The sequence below is a fragment of the Elephantulus edwardii genome, unplaced genomic scaffold (assembly GCF_000299155.1).
Source record: "Elephantulus edwardii isolate Elephantulus edwardi_28Jun2011 unplaced genomic scaffold, EleEdw1.0 scaffold00077, whole genome shotgun sequence".
Classification (NCBI taxonomy): Eukaryota; Metazoa; Chordata; class Mammalia; order Macroscelidea; family Macroscelididae; genus Elephantulus; species Elephantulus edwardii.
In genome coordinates, this window is record NW_006399827.1 from 13,547,123 (window position 1) to 13,566,897 (window position 19,775).

Consider the following 19,775-nt stretch of genomic DNA (forward strand, 5'->3'; position numbering starts at 1 on the left):
GGGTGTGTCAGAGGCAATGAGATTGGCACAGGATAGAGCAGGGTTTAGGGCTGTTGTACATAGCGTCGCTGTGAGTCGCAAATGACTCGATGGCACATAACAACAATAACAACAAGTGAGGTCATCTAATATTTGCCCTTTTGTGACTGACTTATTCACTCAGCACAGTGTTTTCCATGTTCATACACATCATATCAAGACATCTTTTCTCCTGTTGGTTAGTAGTATTCTGTTGTACCACATTTTGTTTATTCATTCATCTGTTGATGAGCATTTAGTTTGTTTCCAACTTTTGGCTCTTGTGAAGAATGCTGCAAGGAAGGTCACCCTACAAGTATGGTTTTGTGTCTATTTTCAAGTTTTATGAGAATCTACCTAGGAGAATTGTTTTCCAAAGCTGTTGTTCCTTTTCTCACTCCCACTAGTAATAGGTAAGTGTTCAATTTTGACACATCTTCCCCACCATTTTTTCTTTTTAGGTTTTAGTTTTTTAGCTTATCCATTCTCAACTCAACTCATTGCATGGAGTTGGAACCACTGATACATGACCCTCCAATGGGTTTCAAGGTTGTAAACTGGATGAGAAGAGACTGGATTGTCCATCTTTTCCCCAAGGAGCAGTTGGTGGGCTCAAACTGCCTGCCTTTGGGTTGCCAGTGCAACTTCTTACCCACTGAGCCACTGAAATGGTATTTCTCTGTGGTTTGATTTGCATTTATATGATGGCAAATGATGCTGAGTATCTTTTTATGTTGCATAGTCATTTAAATGTCCTCTTTAGTGAAGTATCTATTGAAATTATTTGTCTATTTTATGACTGGGTTATCTGATATTTTCTTGTCAAAGTTTTGTATGTATTTTGATAATTAGGTTTTTGTCAAATATACGGCTTCTACCTCATTGGATCCTTAAAACAGTCTTTTGGAGTTAATAGACAAGGAAATGAATACTCAGAAAGATGAAGGAACTCACTCATAGATCATCTAAGTGGTTAGTGGTAAAGTTGGACTTTTAAGTTAATGCTTCAAGCTTTAAACTTGAGTCCTTTCTTAACTTCTAAGTAAACGGACTCTTATTTATTTAGCCACTTAATTTATGAACATATAAAATTATCTCACTTTAAAAGTAAATTATTTGCAAAAGAAATAATGACAAAAGAATATTTAGGGATTATTTCCAATATAAATATATCTCTGCATCCCCTGTACTCTTCTTCCCATGTGGCTCTGCTGAGCATTTCTTCAATGAGATACCAACATGGCCATACAAATCACACAGCTTCTTTGTTGACTGGTGGATGACCAGTCAACACAGGCCCACTCAGTGATGGGGTTATAGGGTGTAGGAGACAGCCAGGCCTTCTGTCTGTCCTCTCCCACCCACCTCATACTGACCTGAAGACATAGAATCCACCTCATTGATCGGCCTTTCACCTGCTTCCCTCTCCAGAATGTCCTTCAGAGTGAGGGCTGTCTTGTAGTACTGGATTCCCAAGATAGTTCTCTTTTCTCTCACCAGACAGTAGCAATGGAAACTGTCAGCATTGGTGGCACTTTTGACAGCAATCATATCCCCTCTAGAGTCCAGCTTTTGGATCACAGTTCTTGTGATTTCCTCGAATATGCTAGGCATTGTGCCTGGATCAACTAGAAAAAGAAAGCCAATTTAAACTTGGGAGGGTTAGGTTTGTACTCAGCATTGTTTGAATATTCCACCTTTGGCTACCTGGGGTCAAGAAAGATCCAAAGGTTCTAGAGAAACCAAGACCTGGGATGTATTGTCTTTCCTACTTCTAGAGTGTGAGATGGTCAAGACATACAAAGAAAGGCTGGACATCACAAATTGCGAACTCTCCTGTGGTCCTCCAGGAATTCATCTGAAAATAAGATGATGCTGATCACCTCAGGCAGGGAGAATGAAGACCTTTTTTGCTACATCTTCAAGCTCAGAGGGAATTGATAAATGGAAAAGCCCACTGTCCCCCAGCCAAATCCTCAGCAATGCCGATTAATGTAGAAACCAAGAAGGGATGAGGGACATGGCTGCCACCCCTCCTATTGCCAGCTCCAGTAAGTTCTTTCTTCCTGTACCTCAGTTCACCAGGCTCCCTCCCTCTGTACTACCCTGACTGTCTTCACCAAGACAACAGGCTCCTCCCCACCAACAATTACCTTTCTTATCTCACATTATGGTACTAAATTACCTTTAAGAGAAAGCAAATCACAAAGGACAGAGTACAAAAGCAACATGGAGCTGGGTACCCCGGGCAAACCCCACAGGTTGTTTCTTTTCAGTTTCTGGTCCCCTTCTGAAGGTGACCCTTTCCCTTGATAACATAAAATTAATCCTACCAGAAAAAATGTACACATTCTCTCCTTTACATTCTCCTGGTTTGTTCCTGGCCTGGGTCCTTGCCTTGGCAAGACTCACCATAGACCCTCAGACCAAATAATAGGGCTCAACTGGCCCTTTGCTGTTTCTTTTTTGCAGCAGATCTTTGTCCCCAGCGCAGTGGCTATCTCAGCCTCTCTCACTTCCACGTCCTCTTGCTTCTCTCCCGTTGAGTAATAACTGAGATTATTCTTTCCTGAAGTCTTTTTCTTTCCTCTGGTGCTAGTTATCAGGCCATCAGACTCCTGGGTTCCTCCTCCACATCCTGTCTCTAGCTAGTTTTAGCTAAATCCCTCCACCCTGGCCCAGGCGTCTATCCTCACACTATTCCCTCTGTTGCCCTGCCCGCTTCATGGTGCCCAACTCTCAACTCACTCTCAAACTGGAAATTCTTCTAGGTTTTTGAAAAGCAGTTCCCATGCCCCCCAGACCCATCTCAGAGCCTACCCACCTCCTCCCTGGCCTCCCACTCACCAGTAGCTGAAATTGGAAGAATCCTTTTCAGTCAGATCTCTGTACAATTCCCAGCTACTGTGCCCCAGAAAGCTATAATAAGGTAATTAAAAATTATCCAGATTGAATAATTTCTGGAAGGCTGGGTAGGGCTGGGTGCTCCACCTGCCAGACGTTTAGATAAACCAAAATGATTGGGTTGAAGAGAAATGAGACCAGAGGTCAGATTCTCCCCTTTCTACTTGTACTCAGGAAGCAAGTAGTGGGTATTGATACATTCTAGGTGAGTCTGGGCCACAGGATGGTAAAAATCATACAAGATATTACAAGGCACACCAAGCCATGAAATCAGGACTGTGAACAGTTCAGCCCAGTTCAGACATGGCTGACAAAGTGACTCAATTTTTAAAAATGTAGATGAACTGTAACAACAACCAGAATGGGAAAAGTCAAGGATTGATGCCCTGCTTGAAGCTTAATCTTCTTCTCAGAAAACAAGGACAGTGTGCAGATTGAATAGTAACCACATCTCTTGACTAATTGAGTTGAAAATAATGGTGCCCGACTCAAACATGGCAGAAAACGGCAAAGCTTTGAAAGTGCTATTGCCATTATTAGGAGCTGTCAAGTCAATGTTCAACTCCCAGTGATTACATGTAACAGAGTGAAACTGCCCCAAAGTGTCTTCTAGGTTGGGATCTTTACAGGAGCAGATTGTCAGATTTCTCTCCCGTGGAGCCACAGAGTGGGTTCACACCTCCAATAGTTTGGTTAGTGGCCAAGGAATTAACTATGTATACTCCTACTACCATGATTCCTTCTATTAGGAGAGTAACCTAACTGAAACCAGCTACTGAAATACCAAATTAAGATGGAGAACATTGTATTTTAAATTGTTAAATGCTATCAAGTCAAAACTGACTCATAGCTGAGGAAGTTGCTCATCTTTCTCTCACGGAGCAGCTGGTAGATTTGAACCTCTTGCCTTTCAATTGTAAGAATATGTTTTTACCAATAGACCACGAGAGCTCCCTTCTTGTTTAATGTATCTTGCTTATCTGGTGTCTTTCCAATCAAGGTGGTAATCAGTTTTATTCCAGTCTTTAAGGAATAATGATAAGATCTGGATCAAGATTGCCTTAAATCTGCACATTAGTTTGGGTAGTATTGACATTTTCACAATGTTATTCCGTATTGAGGGTACCATGGACTGCTAGGAAAACAAACAGATTTATCCTGGAAAGGGTTAAATCAGGCTGCTCCTTGGAAGCAAGGATTCTGAGGCTTCGTCTAACATACTTTGGACATGTTGTAGGGAGGGACCAGTCCTTGGAGAAGGACATCATGCTTGGGAGGGTGGAGGGACAGTGCAGGAGGGGAAGGTCCTCTAGGAGGTGGATTGATTCAGTGACTGGGGTAATAGGGGACAGTGTGATTGGCACAGGACAGAGCAGAGTTTAGGGCTGGTGTACATAGGGTTGCTATGAGTCACAAGCAACTCAATGGCACATAACAACAACAACACAATATTATTAATTTAATCACAACAATAGTCATATTGGTAAAAGAATTACTTTGGGGTGGTTTTTTTTTGTTTTTTTGGGAATTTTTTTGTTTGTTTGTTTGCTTGCTTGTTCCCCTCCTCTTTCTCTCCTTTCCCCTCCCTCATTGGACAGTTAGACATAACCTGTTGGCTTATTACAATAGCCATTTTGGCCTTTTGTCAGTTCTTCCCAGGTTGATTCTCCCTTGCCCTGATTCTTTACAGAGTTCATTAACTGTAAATTCTATTTCTGTTCTCTCAATCCCACCCACCCCTCAGATATTCTCCTCTTTTCATAGTAGTGATCTTGTGCAGTATTTGTCCTTTTGTGATTGTTTTATTTTGTTCAGCGTAATGACCTCTAGACTCACCCATGTCTTGCAGTATTGTACAAATTCTTCCTTCTTTAGTGCTGCATTGTGTGAATGGACCACAACTGAGAGAAATACTCTTATCTTGTACTTAAATTTCTAGAAATGTTAAAAATTATTTATAGCAAGCATACAGTTATTTCAATTTTAATTACTTTTTATTTGAAAGAATCAGAAAAGGCTTTTATTGGAAAAATAGCAGTCTCCTCTTACACTCTTTCCATCCCTTCTCATTGCTTTCTCATTTGGAAAGATAATTATAATCCTTATCTTCTGCCTCATTCTTTCTGTCTTTGTGGATTTCCATCTTCCCCCCTGCCCCTTGACTGTCATTTAGTAAGGTTTCAATGGAGAGAGGAAATGTAAATATATGGTCTATCTGCCACTTTTAATTAAGTTCATGGATGAAATCCAGCTGATTTTGGAAATTATTATGTAGAGAAAAAGATGAATTAGAAGATTAAAAGAGGCTAATTTTAAAGAGAACATGTTGGTGATTGGGGGGGTGGTAATGACTGGGATTAGGGAGGAAACAGAGATTAGTGGGATAATCATTAAAAGGCTTGTGAAGTTAGGAGCCATTGGTAGACTTTTCGTTCAGCTGCGACAGGCCAGAGAGAACAACATACAAGGCACAGAAGACCCGTGCCTCAGTGTCACCATCAATGTTCTGAAGGTTATCGAAATATTCACTATGGTTCTCTTTCAGGGTACTCTCCACCTAGAAAGAAAGTCATCAGACTGTAAAAACTGAGAATAAGAAAATAAACAAGCAAGCAAACAAAATTGGAAATACCCAATAATATTCTTTACATAATAGTAGATAATCATGGAAATTTTCCCTGCAGATAGAGAGCCTTACACTGCTAATCAATAATTGTTTGCTCAAGATGATAATAATTATCGTTCTAGGACTAACAATTTTCCACCTTGGTTTCGGCAATCTTCTGTCCAAAGACGTGCCATAAGCCAACTGAATAAACAGGAGCTAGTAGGGAAAAAACTTGGCCCTGCAATTTCTGGGTTCTTTGAGAACACTTCTATTACAGCTTTCAGCCTAGGATGTCTCACCTTTTCCACCAACAAAGGAAGAGTCTCCTTTTCTTCTATGAATTTAACCACAAATTGTTGGCCCTCCTCAGGCAGCTCTGTGGACAAAGAAGAGGTTGGTTTGCAGAAAGCGAGAATATTAAAAAAGGACAGTTGTTCTAGTTGTCTAGTATCTGATCAGACCTTAAACAGACTTCAGAAAAAAGCTCCCTCCTAAGGAATGGAGGGCAAGGGAGAGAAAATTACTAACTAAATTGTAGAAATGTATTAACTTGGGAAAACGAGAAGGCAATACACAGTGAAGGGGAGATCAACACAACATGGTCAAGGCAAAGGAATACAGTGGGAAGTACATGAAAGGCAGCAATCATCCTGCAATAACAGAAACAACAAACAGTAATTACAAGTAGGTACATAGATACACAGGAACATAAATGTGTTGTGTGTGGAATAATGTAAGAAAAGTACACTATGAGCACATCTAAGTTTGGCAGAGGACATTTCCAGATACATATTTGCATGTACTGCAAATGTATCAAATAATTACAGTGAAGTGCTTAGTGGGCAAATTTATACCAACTTCTGAGCATAACCAAATACCTTGAGGCATTGGGTCGATGAACGCACTTGAGGATTTATGACTACAGTTTTGGAGACCATCCAGGTCAATTGACATAACGATGATGTTCTACATTCTACTTTGGTGAGTAGTGACTGGAGTTTTAAGAACATACACAGTAGTCTAAAATTCATTTATTTGTATCTTCCTATTGAAACAAAGAAGAATGATGAAAGCAAAAAGCTAAGGGAAGGAATTACTCCAAAGGACTAGACCACACAAACCACAGCCTTCACTCCTGAGCCTAGAAGAACTACATGGTGCCTGGATACCACTACTAAAAACTCTGGAATCACAGCAGAAGGCCCTGGGAAGAGTAAGAGAAAAATTTTAAAACAAAAGTAAAAATCCTAAAGAAACCAAACTTGCTGGTCTGATAGAGAATGGTACAACTCCTGAAGCTGTGGCCCTTAGATTCTTCAAACCTGGAACAAACCCTTTCTGAGAGACCACCTGGAATGATACACATTCCTATAAAATCAACCTCAAACAATCAACCATAAGGGACCAAAACGGCAACATTTTCACAAAAATACAAAGTTCAGGAGGCAACTGAGAAGCGAGGGAGAAAGTGGGCAAGTGAGAAGACTTAAATTGAGGGAATTGCAATGAGTGTCCTGAAATAAATTGTAGTATATAAATTGTTGACTGGGAAAATAATTTGTACTGTAAACTTTCATCCAAACTACAATAGAATGTTTTTTTTTAAAAAGTAAATGGGGGGGGGAGGGGAGGGGAGGGGGAAAATGTAAATGAAGGAGGAAGATGGGAGTGATTCCAAATGAGCTCCTTCTAAGTCACTTGTTCCCTCTTAACCTTTTAGTAGAGAATCATAGACCATCCCAAGAAGAGGGAACAGCCCCTCAATACCTGACCTGGGGAAGACTTATTTTTTTCTGAAATACAAAGCCTACTCCTCATAAAGGAATAAGGGTAACGTGTACCTTGTTTCCCCACAAGATCCTTGGCCAGCATTTCCCCCATCCAACCATATAGGTAGACCCCTCCTTACCCATCAGGGCGTCCAAGAGGTCTTGAATGGCTTCTGCACATCCCTGATTCCAAACCCCAGCATCATTAAAAAGGCATCTTATGAGAGGACCTGCTGGGCCATCCATCTGCAGCTCACCCGAGATCTGGGCATCAGACACCTAAGGCCAGGAGATGTGGGAGTTGAGAACCGGTTTCATGATAGTAGATTGTCCTCAATATGCCAGCTGCCCTCCCCATTGGCTCCTCCCACTCTGCCTCAGTTCTTTCTTCCCGCCCCTTACTCTGTCCTGTAGTTCCTGCAGGTGACCATCATTGCTGAGGAAATGAGTGAGGCAGCTCAGCACATCTTTTTTTTCCTTCTCAGTCAGATTCCGGAGGCCACTCTTCATGTCTTCCACAATTTCCTTCATGTTTCTGGTATCCTCATTTTCCAAGGACTTCCCTGTAGAAGACTCAATGTAGTTAGTTCAACATACACCTAGGGTCACTTGGACCCCATCCTTTGTCCACGTTTCTTCTGAAGACCCCTCTCAATGCCTTCTCTTCTTTAAATCTTTTCTTGTTAGAAGGAACCATACTTCTGGCAAGGCAGTCACCATCATCTTGCCTGCTGGCTGCACTTCCCAGTTCATCCCTAGTCTACTTTCAACCTCAACATCGTCCTCATTTCCAGGAAATAAAGACTTAGGTGTTTAGTCTTTGCCATTCAAAGTGCATTTCTTGAACTACGCAGGAATTGAAGTTCTCAACCTTGAGTGTATGAAAATCACGGGAGGACTTTATCAATGATCTTAATGCCTTAGACCACACTGTAAACCAAGTAAGTCAGAGGGAACCCAAACATGGGTATTTTTAAAGTTATCTAGGTGATTTCAGTGTACAACCACATTAAAAGAACCATCGTTTTGAGAAAACACATGCAACCTTTAGACTAAAATTAAAGCCTGTAATCAACACTATAGAGGGCTCTGATGGCCCAATGGTAAGGAATGGCGCAGTGGTCCTGCATGAGACCACCAGCTGCCCTGCAGGAGAAAGATGTACAATCTCCTCCTGTGCATCTTTCAGTCTGGAAACCCGCTGGAGCGTTAGCTCTGAGTCCATGCTACATAGCATAATAAATACTAAGAGGAAGACCCTCAACATGATGGGTTGAAACAGAAACTGTAGCAATGGGTTACATCATATCGGAGATTGTGAAGATGGCACAAGATAGGACGAGGTTCATAAAGTTAGTTTGTTTATAGGGTCATAGTCAACTCAACATAGCAACAATATGAACACTGCCCTTCCCTTTCCTCCGTACCCATCACCAATTGGCTGGTCCCACCTGAACTGCAGTCCTTGAGGCAGGAGTTTAGGCAACCTTAGTGCAATTGAGTTCCATTCTTACCAATGGAGGATGAACCATCAATCTCGGATGAACCATCAGTCTCTTCTAAAAGAGAAGAAGAATAATCTCAGAGAGTCTCCAGGTCACCCCCAAACTCCGCGTGAATATGAATATTCTCTCTCTACTTTTCAGTCTTGGACTCTAAGCCCTCACTTCCCATGTGAAGGAGCCTGTATCCTCATCATGGCCTGAATTCAGCAGAGCACCGCATCCCATATTCTCAGAAGCAGGCTGCCACAGGATTCTGCCAGTGCCACTGCTGTCAAATTCAAGGATGCTTTCTCAGTCACTATTTCTCCAGTTATGTGCTCAAGCAAGATACAGTACAATATGTACACAAATCAAATCAAGATCATCCTAAAAGGAGCCTGGGAACTCCAGGCCAGCACACAGTGCAGCCCGCCTCTCCATCAAGGCAGACTTTTCTCCATCCCTTACCACTTGGGTACCTCTTACCACATTCTCAGCCCTAACACTACAATTCCAGACCACTTATTGTCTGCTCTAAAAGTGGCATCTTTGCCCATCTGAAAAGAGAAAGGGGAGACCCAGAGGTTCACTCACCTTGTGGAAAAGAATGTCTTTTGTCTAAGAAGCTAATATCTAAACCAAGACAAAAACAGAAAGAGAAAGAAAGAGATCATTTCTCCTTCTAAAATTCCTTATTTGAAGTACCTTACCAACTCCATACCTTATTGCCACCTAATTTAAAAATAGGATATTGGGGATACTGAATTTTTACCTTCTCTGAAAGGAATGGTGCCATAGTGTGCCAAAGCTGTATCATCAGGGTGTGAGGAGGGATCCCAACTCTTCCCTCCCAAACCTGGACCCTTTTGTTTTCTCTGGTCCTTCCCACACCTTCAAACTCAACTGGCTCCACCCAGCCTGTCACAGAGCAAGGCTGAATTGACCCCTATCCCACTTATGTTCAGTGTCCCCTTTACTCATTACCCCCCCTTCAGGTCTTACTTACTCATCTCATCCTTGCTGAAGACCAGTGGCTTGATTCTATATCCCAGGACCCACTTGGGGGGGATGGTTACTGACTTTTGACTCTAGAAGAAAAGGTGCCGGCCGTGAAGGATCCCTGGTTACTTTACACAATTATCTTGCCTACTTGCCCAAATAATCCTGTGAGGTAGAAACATGAATCCCTAATATACAGATAAGAGAGGGAAGGCTGAGAAAGAGCAAGTGGCTAATCTACTTCCAAAGCTACAAATAATGGCCGAAGTGAGATTTGAAGCTACAGCTAACTCCAAAGCTGTCTGACTCCACTGCTAATCCAACATGTTGGTTTTGTTCTAAGCACTGTCACTCTGACTTTGTGCTTCCTAGAAATTAGGCACACAATGAACAAGCAAAAACATTTATGTAATTATAAACAGTGGAATGTTATGAGGAAAATAAAAAACAGGCATCACTGGAAAGAGCTTGATTACTGATATGGGGTGCAAGAAAGAAGAGGGCTAAGGATTCGGAAAAGTTGCTTACGAGTGTTTAGGAATGCACACCCATGTTTATCGCAGCTTTGTTCACAATAGCAAGGAGTTGGAAAAAACCTAAGTGCCTATCAACAAACAAATGGTAGAGAAGCTGTGGTATACATACAATGGACTACTATGCTACAATGAAAAACAAGGTACTTATGCAATATTATTCAGAATGGATGACCCTGGAGGACATTGTGCTGAGTGAAGTATCTCAGTCACAAAAGGACAAATAGTGCATGGTGCCACTGTTGTAAAACAGGACTGACCTCGGGGTTGGGGGGAGACTGAGAAAGGTGAGTTCAATAATGTATATTGCTTTGAAACAGATGAAGGAGAAAACTGTTTAAAAGGGATATGTGATTAGGTATTTCTGTCATGACAGGAGTCCAGAGGGAAGGCTGCATAGTGGAGTGGACCTAGGGGGAGGGATGGTAAAACAATGAAAGAATTTTTCTTTTATTTTCCAAGAGGGTAGTGTACTGGGGGGGAGGGTTGGGAGGGGAGAAAAGTACAATGAATGAATGGAAATCCAAAGTCTTTGTAAATTTTCATTGAAATTAATAATAAATTTAAAAATATAAAGGGGGGGGGAAGTAAGGAAAATGCTGAAGAGCCTGGAGTAAGAAGGACACCACTAGCCTACCCTCTGTCCCTGCCTTCTGGAATTCTAACCTTGTACTTGTATCCAGGGAAGAACCAAGTTAACCAGATCCAAAAATCAAATTGCTTCTCCCGTCTCAGGGTTTCCTCATTGGCTGTCATCAGAGTTTCTGTTACCAGATTCAAGTTATCTCTTTTTTTACGAATTGACTCAAAGGAAGGAGGTAGGTTCCTCTTCAGTTTCCTGGAGGGGCATAGAGAGACAGAGTAGGAGATCAAGATCTCAAAGGTTCCATTTCCCAATAACAATATGATATTTATATGCTTATTTATTATATCATTTGCTCAAATGGGGATGGCATTTGTCTGTCAGTTTGCTGTACTGTGGTGACTTCAAGTACTTATTGATGAAAATTTAAAAAAAAAACAACAACCCAACAAATAGCCTGCAGTATTAATTACAGCTTAACATCAAGAAATAAAAAATCTTCACAAATGGACCAATAAGTGACATCGTAATAAGTGGACAAAAAAAAAAAAGAAAGAAAGAAAAGAGATTTCCAAAAATTTCATTTTACTTTGTTCCACAATCAATTACCATAGAAGTAACAATCGAGAAATCAAGTGATGGCTTTAGAAACTATGGTAAATTCACACAATGGAATACTATGCAGCACGCAGGAGCAGTAACTTTGTAAATTATTGCCTAACTTGGGAGGCACTGGAGAGCATTATGCTGAGTGAACTAACTCAGTCCCACAGGGATAAGTATTATATAAGACCTTTATTGTAGAGTAAGTGTAAGGATCCAGAAGGGGTGGGAGAGGCTGGAAGCAGAGGGATGTGAATGTACAGGGGTAAGAGGGGATTTATCATTGGATTGTACAATTTGATGGGTGGGGAGGTGAGGGAAATTGAAAGAATTTATTTGAATTTGCATTAGAATTTTGTAAATTAGTAAAAAAAAAAAAGAAATCAAGTGATGTGTTGGGCAAATCTACAGCAAAGGACTTCTTTAAACTGGAAAAAAAGCCAAGGCATTACTTTGAGGACTAAGAAACGCCTGACCTAAGCCATGGTATTTTCAATTGCTGTTCATATGCACAATTAGCTGGACAATAAATAAAATCAAAGAAAAACTGGTACCTTTGGGTTATGATATTAGCAAAGAAAAAGGAATATATCATGGACTCACCCAAAGAGCACTGGTGCCCTAGTGGCACCTACCACCAGCCTAAAGGCACATGGTTCAAATCAATCTGCAGCTCTGTGGGAGAAAGATGGGCAATCTCCTCCCATGCAATTTAGAGCCTCTGAAAATTTGCTGGAGTGTCAACTATGAGTTGGTTCCAACTCAATGGCACGTAACAAAACAACAGGAAAAAAATTAATAAACCTGTCTTGGGGATAGTATAGTTAGAATGCCCCTAGAAGCAGGATGGCATATACTCATATACTTTGGACATATCCAGTACCTGATGATAGACTTCATGTTTGGCACAGTAGAAGGTCTCCAAAACAGAGTAAGGTCTTCCAGTGAGATGGATTGTTAGTGGCTACAACAGTGAGCTCAAAACAAGACACAAACTCTTGTGAAGATGGCACAGGACTGGGTGGTGTCTCCTTCTCTTGACTCAGGGTATTTATGAATCCAAGCTGGCTCCGTGTCACCAAACAACAACAACCACACACGTATCCTCATTCACACATACACTCACTCTCTCCCTAGAAGCAACAGACATTCTGGGGAGGTGGGGGACAAAAACTGAGCTTCCCTAGAAAACCTTGGAAGATCCTCCCTAACAACAGTGTGAGTGGAGGGTAGTTCAAGGGACCAGCAAACATGTACCAGAAACTTTTCATTTTTAATTTAAAAAGAAAAACAAAAAGCCCTCCTTCCACTCAGAGTCATGTAGCCCAGGAGAAGTGTGGGGTGTCTTCCCCTAAGCTACTCACTCTTTCCTCTCCAACAGTCTCAGAAAAAAAAAAAAAAAAAGACACACCTCCATCACCAACAGCAACAAGAGAGCTATTCCTGAGAGGGCAAGGCTTGGAGGATCTCCATAAACTGAAAGTGTTGTGCCCTTCAGTTATCAAAACCTCTGTGGAATTTGATTGGAATGGGATCCCCAATAGAAAAGACAGATACCTTTCTGCACAGGAGATATCCTACGAGAGATTAAAACTGATCTTTTGCTAAGTAAAAGTAAAAGTAAAATGGTCTTTTACTGTTGCTAAGACTCAGTGAGGGTGCTCTGGTGGCCTAGGGGATAGGGAGTTGTACAAAGGGTGATTTGAATCAACAAGTTGCTCCCCAGGAGAAAAAATGGGGAATCCCCATCTATGCAGTCTACAGCCTCTGAAGACTCACTGGAAGATCAACTGTGAGTCAGTTATAACTCCACAAAAATGAGTTAAAATCAGCTGAAACTTCCAAAGGCTCATGGTTCAAATCCACCAGATGCTCTGCTGGAAAAGGAGGAGCAATCTCTTCCTGTGCCAGTCAGATCCAATTCGGTGGTACAAAACAAGGGGGAGGAGGGATCAGCTGAAAACTCAATAAAGAGGTTAGTTCAGTCAGTCGTTGGTCATGAGTTGCTCTCAGTCCAGTACAGAATTACTGTCACTGTCAGATGCTGTAACTCCATGTAACCCTATGAACAACAGAATCTTGCCCTATCCTGGGCCATTGTCACAGTCTCCACCGTACTCACACCCATCATCACAGTCACTGTGTAAATCCATCTCTATTTCTGTCATCTTCTATTTTTCTCAGCTTAATGGTAACGGAAAGAAGTATGGAAATGGCTGGTTCTTGAGCAAGGCAAGGTGAAGCAAACACAAAGAGCAGGTTTAGAAAACACAATGTCAGAGGAGCTCTGGTGGCCTAGTGGCAAGGAGCTGCAACTACAACCCCAGAGGCACATGGTTCGAATCCACCAGATGCTCTGCCGGGAAAAGGAGGAACAATCTCCTCCTGTACCAGTCAGATCTGATTTGATGGTACACTCACACAAAAATTTAAAAAAAAACAACACAATGTCAGAGACCAGAGGAGAGTGACCTCTTAAAACCAGTAAGTCTGGATCTTATCCAGAGTCGTTTATCACCCTGAACAGTAACAAGCATGTAAATGAATTGGAGCCATCAGAAGGAGGCTTCTGGAAGTGGTGGATCCTGAGAGAAGACTTCTTAAAAGTGCAGAAAAGGAGAGTATATTCAAATAAAGGGAGTGTGGGAGGGTTGGCTGGGACTAGAGAGGAAGAGGTTGCATGAGCCCGGGGGTGGTCCAGCGCTCAAGATAAACGTCTTCCTTGTCCCCCTCTAACCTCACCTGTCCACAAGGGACTCCAGATCTTGCTGAGGTATCCGTTCCCCTAATATCTTGATTTCTTGCTCCTTGGTTCCCTGAGACACCTCAGATTGTCCTTCAATTTTTATTTCTTTGGGTAATTTCACAGTAAATTTTCCATTTGAGGCCACATTATTCAAAATTCGGAACTCAGACTTTTGACCTGAAAAAAAAAGAACAGTGAAAATCATCTTGGGCCTGGTCCTAAAGATCTCTCCCCAGAAAATCCTCTCTGAAGCAGTTTCATCCTGGACTTCCCTCAATGGTGGCCTAGTGGAAAGGAGTTGTACTGTCAACCCAAAGGTGCCCGATTCAAATCCCTCATCGAGAGAAAGATGGGCAATCTCCTTCTGTACAATTTACTGCCTCCGAAACCATGCTGGAGCATCAGCTATGGGTCAGTTCCAAACCAAAGGTAACTGACAACAACCACCACCCCTAGATAGCCCTCTAGCTGTGGCTGTAAGGAAAGACCATTCTTTTTCAGGAGGAATCATCCCAACATCATATATTGCTGGGTGTGATGATGCTCTGCTGGCCCCTTCTTATCAAGTGACCTTGGGACATTGAGCTAAATTGTTCACTTAACCTCTTTGAATCTCAGTGTCTGCATTTATAGTGGAAAAGAACAGAACTTCCTGTGCTTGGGAAAGTGAAAATGAATAAAGCAATTAAACACTAAATGCCTGGCACACATCCTAAGTACTAATAAGGAGTAGAGAGGAGTTGAGCCTTATAAAGCTATCTGAGAGGCTGAAAAGACACAAGGAAAAGTGAAGTTAAAGAACTAGAAGCCCCTACCATTTGGAAAATAAGAATGTAGTCAAGGTCAATGAACTGGGCAAATGTAAAGTAAGCAACCCTGAAAAGCTGTCCATCTGTGGACTCTGTCCCGACTGAATAGGTGCTAATAAAAACATGAGTTCAAAGTCAAAACTGCTGCCCTGGAGTAAGTGGAAATTGTGTGGAAGAACAGAGGAGGGAAGGCTCCTATTGCTGGGATATTGGAGCAGTCAGGGAATGACCACCCAATAAGCAAAATTAATTTCTCTGGCTTTCTGGATAACCCATCCCCTTGCAAATTTTAAAATAGGCTTAAATTCTTTAAGAAAGTAATGTGAGGTTAAGAAAGAAAAAGATGCCCACCATATCTAGGAGTAGATTCTTTGATGTGATTAAAAAGTATGAACTTGCTCATTATAGATTACTAAATTAACTTGGACTAACCTGTACTCAACGGTACATAACAACATCAACAACCTGTACTTAGCTTGTTTACTGAGTGATCTGAGACTGGGGACAGGGCTAGCGTTTAGGGAAATTTACAGTTTGGAACCAGAGGAAGTGTGAAGGAACTGGAACTCGTGCCTGAAATCATCAGCCCTGTATGTACATGCGGACATCTACGTCCTGTTTCTGGAGCAGTGCAAAGGTCTGCTGATAAGTTATCAGAAGAAGCAAAACAAAACCTATGCACACAACACAGTCAACAAAGGCTGTGTGCTGCATCATATTTTGTTGAGAAGCAAGCGAGGTCTTGAAAACTTTTGAGCACTGCAGGTGGGACAACGTCTGACCAAAGAGGTGTGGTTGGGGTTCCCAGAGAAGAAGGACCAGCTGGTCTCATCCTCTGTGTCCCCTCACACCCGTCTTGTACCTCTCAAGCACCCCTTCTTGGACGTGAGCTTACGCCTAAGACGTGTATGTGGAGATGCACCAGGAACTTGCACACCTGGAAACAGAACAAGTCAGAGGTCTATCCCTCAGTGTTCTTGTGCCCAGTCCAGACTAAAAAATAGTGTGTGTGATGTCAAAAAACAAAAGAGAGAGAAAAGTTTTTGAGCTAAGGTACAATTGTTGATCTCTCCCTGTCCAGAAATAAGGAGAGGGAATAAAAGCAAAGGTATACAGACACAATCAGTCTAATAGACTATGAAACACAACCTCAACTTCCAGAGACCAAACAAAGACGTTGGTGCCCAGATACCACCACTGACCCCTCTAAAAAAAGGATCGCAGTAGAGGGTCATGGATAGAGTGAGGGAAAACGGGGAGCAAAACCCCAAACCATAAAAGTGGCCAACCTTCCTTTCTACGAAGATGGCGCCAAAAGCGAAGAAGGAAGCCCCTGCCCCTCCCAAAACTGAAGCCAAAGCAAAGGCATTAAAGGCCAAGAAGGCAGTCCTGAAGGGCATCCACAGCCAAAAAAAAAAAAAAAAAGAAGACCCGCATGTCACCCATCTTCTGGCAGCCTAAGACGCTGAGACTCCGAAGGCAGCCCAAATACCCCTGGAAGAGCGCCCCCAGGAGAAACAAGCTTGACCACTATGCCATCATCAAATTTCCCCTGACCACTGAGTCAGCTATGGAGAAGATAGAAGATGACAACACACTTGTGTTCATTGTGAATGTCAAGGCCAAAAAGCACCAAATCAAACAAGCTGTAAAGAAGCTCTATGACATTGATGTGGCTAAGGTCAACACTTTGATTAGACCTGATGGAGAGAAGGCCTATGTTCGACTTGCTCCTGACTATGATGCTTGTTGGATGTTGCCAACAAAATTGGGATCATTTAAACTAAGTCCAGCGGGCTAATTCTAAATATAAATTTTTCTCACCAAAAAAAAAAAATGGCCAGCCCTTACTGGTCGAGTGGAGATTGGTGGAATCCCTGATACAATATCCATTAATAGCCCTTTGATTCTGAACAAAACTTACCCTTGTGGGTCAGCTTGCAGTCTAGTAACAGGCAAACTAAACTGGTAGTACCAGAAAGGCATTCACTTCTTAGAATAAACTACCAAAGGAAATCAAAAGGAACACCTGTGGCCAAAGATAAAAGCCCAGAAGGCAGGATAGGGTAGGATAGAAGGATTAGTGGAAACATAAATCACAGGGAAGAAGCAGGAAGGTATGGTTACATTGTAGGTATGGCAATTAATATTATAAACCAAAATTTAGTTATCTTGGTTTATTGTAATACAAAAGTAGATCATTTTTAAAAAACTATACACAGGAAGAGTACAAACAGGGAGAGCTAGTAACTTGGACTGACGCAGAAGTTTTTGGTTATATGTAAACAGCCTTGCTATCCATTCTTCCTTTTTTTTTTTTTTGTCTTGTTATAAATTTATCAATCACACAACTTTTTCCAATTAAACTACTTAGAGATGTAATAACTTCTTGACAGCAATCACAGTAATTGGCTATGTAATTTTTCATCACTCTTAACTCCCACTAACTACTGGTCAACTATGTTCTTGATGTATTTGCCTTTTCTTGTCATTTTATATAAGTAAAACTGTGAAATGTTAGTCCTTTTGTGACTGATTTTTTTCACTTGGCATGTCTTCCACCTCCATCCATACGATGGAGCTGAAAGATCATCCCCATGACCCAGCAGGTATGAATGTAGAGCAACGGGCTTTTGCTGGGCCATATACGGCTCTATACAACCCTGCTTGCTGCTAATTCACTTCTGCTTACTAAGCATGCAATACTTGCTAGACTGGCCTTGGAAATCCACACCACTTCTTTACCAGAGAGGTAACAAATCCTTGCCTCTCTCTATAAGGTATGGAAATTCAAGTCTGCCCATGGCATTGCCTCTGTAAGTAATCCTTGACTGGATTGTGGAGTTTCTAGCATCCTTCCTTGGTTTCTCAGCACGGTAGGACAAATTTCAAGTAACCAATCCAAAGCTTGCCTCAGTCTAACAAAGATTTTATTTCTCCTGCTCGTTGGTAGGAGTTGTACTGCCAACCTAAACATAGAAGATACCAATCAACCAACTGCACCCCAGGGAAAAGATGGACAGTCTCCTCCCATGCAATTTCTTGCCTCTGAAAACCTGCTCACTAGAGGGTCACATATGAGTCAATTCCGACTTGATGGTACATAACAACCCCAACGGTGTTAATAGTATTTTTTTTATTGTATGTATACACCGCGTTTTCTTTCCCTATTCAGCAGTTGACAGGACTTGAAGTTCTACCTATTGGCTTTTGTGAATACTGCTGCAATTAACACTGGAACTGTTGGGTTACATGGTAGTTCTATATCATTTTTTGTCATTCATAACTCCTAGTTTTCATACTCATCAATAAATAGGTAAAAGATGCAATTTTGTCACATCCTCACTAGTCTTTGATATCTTCCATTTTTTTTCCACCCTTAAATCCCTAAGGCATAGGGTTTGAATCTACCCGCTGCTCCTGGGAGAAGGATGAGCAATCTTCTCCCATGTGATTAGATGCCTCTGAAAACCTGCCGGAGGGTCAGCTACTGGCCAGTTCCAACCCAATATACAACAGTACAGCAATCATCTTGGTAAGAGTAGAAAGGTATCTCTTTTCAGTTTTTATTTACATATCTTTGAGCATTTTCTCAAAGGTTTGTGATCATCTGAAGGTCTTTCACGGTGAGAAATGTCTACTCAATTTCATTACCTATTGTATGATTGGCATATCTGTCTATTGTTATATTGTCCAAGGTTTGTGTATTTTGCTGAATATATGGTTTTAGAGTTGATAGGTGCAAAAACTGAGAGAGATTTAATGGGCAAAGCTGAATTTTTAACTTGATGCCTCCAGCCCTAAACCTGCAGTCTTTCTTAACCATTAAGCAAAATGTTTCTATATACTTATCCACTTAAGTGGCAAGCATACAGAAGCATGAGAAGAGCTCAGCTAATCTGAAAGTGAATTATTTACAAAGGGAATAATGGAAAAGGAAAAATAGTTACTGTTTCCAATATAAATAAATCTCTATATCCCCTGCTCACTTCTCCCTATATAGCTCTATTGTGTATTTCTTAAATTGAGGCACAAAATGACTCTACAAACCCCACAGCTTCTTTGTTGACTGGTGTCAACACAAACCTACTTGGTTGATGCCAAGAGAGAGTTGAAAATGGTCATACTGACCTTCCGACCCAGAATCATACTCCTCTAGGATATCTTCCAGGGTGAGGCCCGTCATGCAGTGCTGGGTTCCAAAAATCGTTTTCTTTTCTCTCACAAGATAGTGGCACTTGAATCTATCTGCATCAATGACACTTCTAACAGCAATCATATCCCCTCCAGAGACGAGCTCGTGTACCACAGTTCTTGTGACTTTCTCAAATATGCTGGACATTGTGCCTGCGTCAAGTAGAAAAGGAAGTTAATATCAAGTTTGAAGGGGAGAGGAGACAGAATGTGCTCTCAAGGTTTTTAAATCTTTTCTTTTTATCTAACTGGGATAAAAAAAAGAGCCAAGTGTCCCAGGAAAACCAGTAGCTGACATAATTTCTAGAAACATGATTGTTTCTAGAAGGTGAGGCATAGAATCATTTCAGGAAGTAACTTATGATCAAGAACCAATGGCAATAAGAGAAGACGTTTAAGCTGCACTGAAGTTATTGGCATAAAATAAAACCTCAGGAATTGGAGGCCTTAGTGGAATTAATGGAATACCAATTGATATGTTTAAATAAATAGATGTACCCTGAATGTGTTTGCCAGCCTGTGACA

The 19,775-nt window shown here is 41.5% G+C and overlaps 2 protein-coding genes across 2 annotated transcripts in view; both read right to left on the reverse strand.

Moving 5' to 3' along the window:
* Positions 1 to 1,632, reverse strand: part of LOC102843547 (gasdermin-B-like) — a 16,672-nt gene extending 15,040 nt beyond the window's left edge. Inside the window, exon 1 of the mRNA XM_006889476.1 lies at positions 1,395 to 1,632. Within this exon, the coding sequence (XP_006889538.1) occupies positions 1,395 to 1,632 (238 nt within the window). The remainder of the gene's footprint in view (positions 1 to 1,394) is intronic.
* A 3,697-nt stretch (positions 1,633 to 5,329) lies between these two features.
* LOC102843953 (gasdermin-B-like) lies at positions 5,330 to 19,398 on the reverse strand. The gene is made up of 9 exons (XM_006889477.1): positions 19,188 to 19,398; positions 14,244 to 14,424; positions 10,982 to 11,153; positions 9,790 to 9,871; positions 9,378 to 9,416; positions 7,702 to 7,862; positions 7,440 to 7,578; positions 5,830 to 5,906; positions 5,330 to 5,479 (listed from the first exon to the last, which is right to left on the reverse strand). The coding sequence occupies exons 1-9, from the start codon at positions 19,396 to 19,398 to the stop codon at positions 5,330 to 5,332; spliced, it is 1,212 nt and encodes a 403-aa protein (XP_006889539.1).
* Between the last annotated feature and the right edge of the window lie 377 nt (positions 19,399 to 19,775).

Excerpts from the sequence above, each read along its gene's own strand:
- LOC102843953 (XM_006889477.1), bottom strand. The coding sequence starts at position 19,398 with ATGTCCAGCATATTTGAGAAAGTCACAAGAACTGTGGTACACGAGCTC. Across the intron at positions 11,154-14,243 it reads CTGGAGTCCCTTGTGGACAG|GAAACTGAAGAGGAACCTAC; the intron begins GTGAGGTTAGAG and ends ATGCCCCTCCAG. Across the intron at positions 5,907-7,439 it reads CCTCTTGGACGCCCTGATGG|AGCTGCCTGAGGAGGGCCAA; the intron begins GTAAGGAGGGGT and ends CTTTGTCCACAG.